Source organism: Lolium rigidum, chromosome 1 (genome assembly GCF_022539505.1).
Source record: "Lolium rigidum isolate FL_2022 chromosome 1, APGP_CSIRO_Lrig_0.1, whole genome shotgun sequence".
In the NCBI taxonomy this organism is placed as follows: Eukaryota; Viridiplantae; Streptophyta; class Magnoliopsida; order Poales; family Poaceae; genus Lolium; species Lolium rigidum.
The window spans coordinates 83,362,723-83,370,383 of NC_061508.1; the positions used below are offsets into that span (position 1 = coordinate 83,362,723).

At 41.9% G+C, this 7,661-nt stretch overlaps 1 protein-coding gene across 1 annotated transcript; it reads left to right on the forward strand.

Annotated features, from left to right (window-relative positions):
- Nucleotides 1–464: 464 nt before the first annotated feature.
- Nucleotides 465–6,750, forward strand: LOC124686997 (putative phospholipid-transporting ATPase 9). Its single transcript, XM_047220886.1, has 10 exons — nt 465–902; nt 1,837–3,374; nt 3,468–3,744; nt 3,858–3,946; nt 4,060–4,168; nt 4,362–4,574; nt 4,681–4,803; nt 4,897–4,995; nt 5,075–5,266; nt 5,706–6,750. Exons 1-10 carry the CDS (start codon nt 504–506, stop codon nt 6,333–6,335), a joined length of 3,669 nt encoding a protein of 1,222 aa, XP_047076842.1. The 5' UTR covers nt 465–503; the 3' UTR covers nt 6,336–6,750.
- The last annotated feature ends 911 nt before the right edge of the window (nt 6,751–7,661 follow it).

Sequence of the window (7,661 nt, forward strand, 5' to 3'; positions counted from 1 at the left end):
GCGCCGCCGCCGCCGCCGCATGGATCAGGGTCCCCCGTGCAGGAGCCGCCTCCAGCTGGGATTCCGGGAGGCTTCGGAACTTCGCCGCGCCGGCCAGAGGCCCGACGGCGTCGTGGCGCGGCGGCCCGGCGGGATCTCGGGCCTCTGTTGAGGTGTTCCTGTCAGGTGACTACTGTGCCGGTTTCTTTTCTGGCTGCGTGCGCCTTGCCTGCTTTCTTTTTTAGGTAGGTGGAGGTGTAGCCTTGTTGGGTGGGAGCACCGCCTGAATTTATTGCTCCCAAGCCGTTTCTCGGATCGCCGCTTGAAATCTCACCTCTTCTTGCTCACCACCAGTGATCCTGCACCTGATTCACTCTCCCCCCAAAGGGCTGAAAATTTTCAGATTCAGCTCAATAAGCCTGCCTGCCAGAAAGTTCACTGCCTCTCCTGGCGCCAAGAAAACCTGAGCTTCTTTCTGCCTTGATCAGCTCCCAGCGGTAACCTGATTCTTCCCCACCAAATAAATGGCACGGGGAAGGAGGACGCTGGAGAAGCTGAAGCTGAGTGCATTGTACAGCTTTGCGCTCTGCGCCAAGGGCTCCACCGAGGACCAGTCCAAGATCGGGACGGCGGGCTTCTCCCGGGTCGTTTACGTCAACGATCCCGACAGGCATGAAGCAGAGGGCTTCAGGTACCCGCGCAACGAGGTCTCGACGACAAAGTACTCGCTGGTCACCTTCCTGCCCAAGTCCCTCTTTGAGCAGTTCCGGAGGGTCGCCAATTTCTACTTCCTTGTCTCGGGCGCCCTTACGCTGACCAAGCTCGCGCCCTACTCGGCGGTCAGCGCGCTTCTGCCGTTGTTCTTCGTGATTACGGCGACCATGGTGAAGGAAGGGGTCGAGGATTGGAGGAGGAAACAACAAGTATGTTCCTCTTATCTCTGCTTCTAATCCTTGCTAGTTTGAATAATATTTACTGAAGTTTTTTTTGATTTGTATGAGTAACATGTTGTGATTCACAAGAACTTAGTTTGTGTGGTTTCAACTTTCTTCACAAAGGGGTTTTCCTTTCTTGATGGTGAGGTCTTTTTTATTCCGCTGCATGTCTGCTCTTGTATCTTGAGACAAAGGAAGGAACTTAATTCTCTGGAGGAGCTTTCTTTCTGGATTAACCAATAAAAAAGGTTGTAAATTGATTGGAAACTAAAAATATTTTTTACTATTAAACTGTTAATTATTTAAGCAATCACAAATAACTTAAGGTCAGATAACTGTTAATTGACTGGATACGATGAACCTTAACATATATATGATGCTTTGTATTTTTAGGGTAATGATATGTGTTGCTTTGTTGCAATTTGCAACCAATGCCTCTGAGCATCGTTGCGTATTACTTCTGTTTCAGCATTAGTGTACAGTAATATTTTCTGCATACATAAGATGTTGTCATACAACGACAACATCAAAGCCTTTGTCTCAGGCAAGGTGGGGTAGGCTACATATGAAACCCAACAGCAACATATGGAAATAAAAAGAGAGAGAAGTCAGTAAAAAAATTGGCTTATTCTATTTTAGGCAGCTAATAAACTAATTTGGGAAGAATATGTAGTCTTGGTTGTAGCACATGGTTTCATTCGACAAAAACTATCATTTTTTCTGTGATGTGATAAATGTTCAGTTTTTTCTAGATATTAAGCTAGACCATAGCTGAATTTGTTATGATGCAGCACGCATCTCTGTGATGGTCTTTTTCCACAAACATTGATCTTGAAATTTGCTGCATTATCTCTATGATTTAGTTATATGTGTCTTATGTTGTTGGTATGTTAAGTTGATATAAGTGCAATTCTGCATTCAGGATCATGAGCTCAACAATCGAATAGTAAAAGTGCATAGAGGGAATGGCAGTTTTGAGGAGACAAAGTGGAAGTATATCAAAATTGGAGATGTAATAAAGGTGGAGAAGGATAATTTCTTTCCCGCTGACTTGATTCTGCTTTCATCTAACTATCCAGATGGAATCTGCTATGTAGAGACTATGAACCTTGATGGTGAGACAAATTTGAAAATCAAACAAGCTCTTGAGGTGACATTAGATTTACAAGAGGATGCTAGTTTTGGAAACCTCAAACCAATAATCAAGTGCGAAGATCCAAATGCGAATCTTTACTCTTTTGTTGGTATCGTTGAATGGAAGGGCATGCAGCATCCTTTGTCACCCCAACAACTTCTTCTTCGGGACTCAAAGCTGCGGAATACTGATTACATATATGGGGCTGTCATCTTCACAGGTCATGATACAAAAGTAATGCAAAATGCAACTGAACCACCATCTAAAAGAAGCAAGATTGAGAAGAAAATGGATAAAATCATCTACGTGCTAATGTTTTGTCTACTCGCAATTGCAACACTTGGTTCAGTCTTTTTCGGTATATGGACCAAAGATGATTTAAAGAATGGTAAGCCGAAACGGTGGTATCTTCGGCCAGATGATTCAACTGTCTTCTATGATCCAAAACGACCAGCTCTGGCATCCTTCTTTCATTTGTTGACAGCCTTGATGTTGTACAACTACTTTATCCCAATTTCTTTGTACATATCCATTGAGATGGTCAAGATCTTACAGGCTCTATTCATCAACCGGGACATTGAAATGTATCATGAAGAATCAGATAAGCCAACTCATGCTCGTACCTCGAATCTAAATGAGGAACTAGGTCAAGTTGACACAATTCTCTCTGATAAGACTGGTACATTGACCTGCAACATGATGGAGTTTATCAAATGTTCGATTGCTGGCACTGCCTATGGTCAGTCTGTCACAGAAGTTGAGAAAGCTATGGCTCTAAGGAAAGGGGTGCTGTTAGATGATGAGATAGAACCTGGAGGGCACAAGGAGAAACAGATAGATGAAAGCCCTCATGTTAAAGGTTTTAATTTGAAGGATCCACGTATTATGGATGGAAATTGGATTCATGAGCCTAACAAAGATGTTATAAGAGATTTTTTCCGTCTGCTAGCCATCTGTCATACATGCATACCTGAAGTAGATGAAACTGATAAGGTTTCATATGAAGCTGAGTCCCCAGATGAAGCTGCATTTGTCATTGCTGCAAGAGAATTAGGGTTTGAGTTTTACAAGAGGGCACAAACAAGTATAGTTATTCGTGAACGGGATCCTAACCAACATGCCGTAGATTATCAATATAGGCAAGCCAAATTTTTTTGTTTCCTTATAGGGCACTTCTTATTATATAAATTTGACCCTTTAGCATTCTCTTGCAGAAAATATCAGCTCCTAAATGTCTTGGAATTCAGCAGCTCACGGAAACGGATGTCTGTGATAGTAAAGGAACCAGAGGGAAAGATATTACTGTTTAGCAAGGGTGCTGATAGGTAAGTACTCCAATTGATCTAAATTCTGTATCGTTTCACAAATAAACTTTTATATTTTCCATGCCTTCTTATCTGTGTTTTCCATGTGAACAGTGTGATGTTCAGAAGACTTGCACCAGCTGGAAGAAAATTTGAGGAAGAGACTAAAAGGCACATAAATGAGTATTCTGATTCTGGTTTAAGAACCTTAGTTCTTGCATACCGTGTTTTGGATCAGGAAGAGTACGAGAAATTTGCTGCAAAATTCAACACTGCCAAAATATCTGGAAGTGCCGACAGAGATGAAAAAATTGAAGAGGCTGCTGACAGCATCGAGCAGGACCTGCTTCTTCTTGGTGCTACTGCTGTTGAAGATAAGCTCCAGAAAGGGGTATGATTTTGTGAACTGTCCATGTTTTCTAGTCTATTTTATTTTATTTAAATGTAGTGTAATAAATATTAAATAGTTCTTGCTCATTTATGCACATGTGCATTTATATTCAGGTACCAGAATGCATTGACAAGCTTGCACACGCGGGAATTAAGATATGGGTGCTTACGGGTGACAAAATGGAGACAGCTATCAATATTGGGTATATATTGCACTTTTAGATGAAAACAGATCTTTTTTGTGCAACCAGCTATTCTTCTAGAAGTTAAAAGTTGGATATTTCCTTTTCTGATTCATGTGTTTTCTTGTCTTCAGCTTTGCTTGTAGCCTGCTTAGACAAGGAATGACACAAATAATCATCACATTGGAAGCACCTGACATCATTGCGTTGGAGAAAAATGGAGACAAGTATTCCATTGCAAAGGTGAATAAATGATTGAATTCCCTTTGTCACTGAATCACCGTGTATGTAATTGTTATTTTCAGATCACTATATTCACATAAACACTCGTAAATGTTTATAAAAAAGAGCTTAACAAAACAGGCTTTCACATTTACAATTCTAACCCTGAACAATCAGTACAACCATAAGTAGCGTCTCTCTGTTGGCTCTTCAGGCATCAAAGCAAAGTGTTATGGATCAGATAGAGGATGGAATAAAACAAGTTCCCACCTCTAGTCAGTCCAGCACAGAATCTTTTGCACTGATAATTGATGGTAAATCATTAACTTATGCTTTGGAAGATGATGTCAAGTTTAAGTTCTTGGATCTTGCTCTCAACTGTGCATCAGTCATATGTTGTCGATCTTCACCGAAGCAGAAGGCATTGGTAAGCCTTTTCACTTTTCTACAATTCTTATTTATCCATCTAATTTTTCTATTGTTATCTGTAAAAGCTTACATGCAAATATATTAATATGTTACAACAATCGCAGGTTACAAGACTAGTTAAGCGTTCAAATAAAGTCACCTTAGCAATTGGTGATGGGGCAAATGATGTTGGCATGCTTCAGGAAGCTGACATAGGGGTTGGCATTAGTGGTGTTGAAGGGATGCAGGTTGCTACTTTTGATGCTTTGTAATTTTATTGAATGCAATTATGCTAACTAGGGTTATTTAATGGTTAATTCTCTCTTTTAAAAATGTTCCAGGCTGTCATGGCAAGTGATATTGCTATTGCCCAATTCCGTTTCCTGGAACGGTTACTTCTGGTGCATGGGCATTGGTGTTACCGACGTATTTCAGTGATGGTATACTTTATGCTTTTTAACCTAATAATCAAATTCTAAAATTCAAGTATTATATTGATATTCTCTTTTCTTGGTGCAGATATGCTATTTCTTCTACAAGAATGTGACTTTTGGCGTCACCATCTTTCTGTATGAAGCATTTGCATCCTTTTCAGGGAAGCCAGCATATAATGACTGGTTTTTGTCACTGTATAATGTTTTCTTCACCTCCCTTCCTGTCATTGCGTTGGGAGTATTTGATCAGGATGTTTCTTCCCGGTTGTGCCTACAGGTGCGTCAATGCTAAACCACTTACAAAAGATAAATTTTCACAATAGTAGTAAATTTAGGAAACAATCCATCTCAATTTTAAATACTCATGAAACCTTTACTTTCATCTTGTCTGAAGATTAGCCAAATGATTTTGCACTGCTAGGGAAGTTTCTTTTTTCATTGCTTGAGTTGTCTAAACCCTTGCGTCAGCATAGTCCTCAACTTTATGAAAAAAAATCATCTAAAAATGTACATTAATCTAGACAATTAATCAAAATTTAACTATACATTTGTCTAATACATAAAATTTATGACAATTGCGGTAATTAATTTCCTGCCAACCTAAGAGGTAATCCCTTAGGGTGAACAAACAGCCACCAGCTTAGATCTTTGTAAGAGTAAAGATGAAGAAACCACGCTGTTTTTAATAAAGTTCCTGTTTGCATTTTACTTAACAGTATCCAGAGCTATACCAAGAAGGTGTGCAGAATGTACTGTTCAGCTGGCGTCGGATACTTGGCTGGATGCTTAATGGTGTCATCAATGCTGTCTTAATATTCTTCTTCTGCACTACCGCCCTGAAGGATCAGGCGTTTCGTCAGGATGGCCAAGTTGCAGGCTTGGATGCCCTAGGTGCTGTCATGTACACTTGTGTCGTATGGGTTGTGAATTGCCAAATGGCACTCTCGGTGAATTACTTCACCATAATCCAGCACATATTCATATGGGGTAGCATTGCTGTGTGGTACCTGTTCCTCTTGGCTTATGGCGCTGTTGACCCAAAGTACTCCACAACAGCATATATGGTCTTCATTGAACAATTGGCGCCATCACTGTCATATTGGCTGGTGACACTTCTCGTGGTGCTGGCAACACTCATCCCTTACTTCTGCTACGCCGCAATTCAGATCCGCTTCTTCCCAATGTTCCATAACAAGATTCAGTGGAAAAGATACCTGGGGAAGGCTGAAGACCCAGAGGTGGCAAGGCAGTTGTCTTCACGACAACAATCATCATCACACCCAAGGATGGTTGGGATCTCTGTTCGTCGTGACGGCAAGGCTATGGAAGTTGACAAAGGAAGCTGATCTAGAAGTTCAAGGATAACCTTTTTTTTTAGATTTTGTGTTTTGTACAGATTATAGAATGTTGTTGTCTCCTGAAAGATGACAAAAGTGGACTGAGAAGAACTTGTGAATATTCTTGGTTTGTTGGTGCCATGGAGTTCTTCCAGTTCAGAGGATGGAGCTAGATCACAGGATTTCTTAGATAGGTCCGAGAAAGAACAAGAGAATACCTGGTGTAAAGTTCATTTAGAAATTGAAGGCTGTGCATTTGTTTCCCCCGCTTTTACTTATACACCTGTTTATTCTTGGGATCTGATGGTAGGATTTCGCTTTGTTTCATGATTTTTTACATCATACCGGTTCTTCCTAACTTGTACTGTAACTTATAATGGCGAATGGTCTGTAACGAGATAATTGCACTGCACTTGCAGAAACAGAGTTCACGCTTAACTGCAACAATCTGATGAAAAGGTGTGTGAAGGGAATCACATGATATATTTAACTGACACCGTAACACTACTCTTGCTACTACAAAAGAAAGAGAAGCTATGTGTGACAAAATGTAAACAGCTGGTAAGATTTGAAGCATCTCATTTGCTTTGAACTGGATTTTTTTCCAAGTTATAATTGAAAAAAAGGACAACTACAGAATCACTGGATAAACAAGAGAAGGAAGAAAAGATTCTGCTAACATTAAGTAACACTGAAGGATGCAAAAAGAAGATGATCAGTATTACATTGGCATATATGTATCTTTTCTTTTTTTATTGGTCTTTCTTACTATCATACTACTAACCTGCAAAACTGCAGCAACGAAGAGCAGGAAACCTGAAAAAAGCAATCGATCACGGTTCAGGTAACGGCGGCGCAGCCGGCTCCTTGGTCTCCTCCTCGGCTTCGGCTGGCTTGACCGGCCGCCGAGGCGCTCGCGTCCACCAGCATCTCCGTCGGCCGGCGGCCGCCAGCCTCGTGCAGTCGTACCGCTCGTCGCTCCCCTGCGCATGCGCTGCGCACACGCGGCCAAAGAAGCAGGACAGGGCGGTGAGCAGCAGCACGACCGCGAGCACCCCGAAGAACGGGCCGACGGACCCCGGCACGCTCCGCGGGTGGGCGGCCGCGCCGGACACCTGGTAGTTCGGCAATGGCATCGCCGGCGTGGCGGTCGCCATTTCTGAAGAGAGATACGGTGGTGGTGGTGAGCACTTGTTAGACAGGGTGAGGTTAGGCTGTAGGCATGGGTGGAAGGAATAGAAGGAAGTGGGCAAAAGTGTCACTTGCTTTTGAAATTCAGTAGCAGCAGCAGAGAGGATATGACATAAACAAAGGCCAGGAAAAAGGAAGGAAAGT

What these genes read in the sequence shown, in the direction of transcription:
- LOC124686997 (XM_047220886.1), top strand. Translation starts at nt 504, where the DNA reads ATGGCACGGGGAAGGAGGACGCTGGAGAAGCTGAAGCTGAGTGCATTG. An exon ending in ACCGACGTATTTCAGTGATG is followed by an intron (nt 4,996 to 5,074) that starts GTATACTTTATG and finishes TTCTTGGTGCAG; the next exon opens with ATATGCTATTTCTTCTACAA. An exon ending in CTTCCCGGTTGTGCCTACAG is followed by an intron (nt 5,267 to 5,705) that starts GTGCGTCAATGC and finishes TTTACTTAACAG; the next exon opens with TATCCAGAGCTATACCAAGA.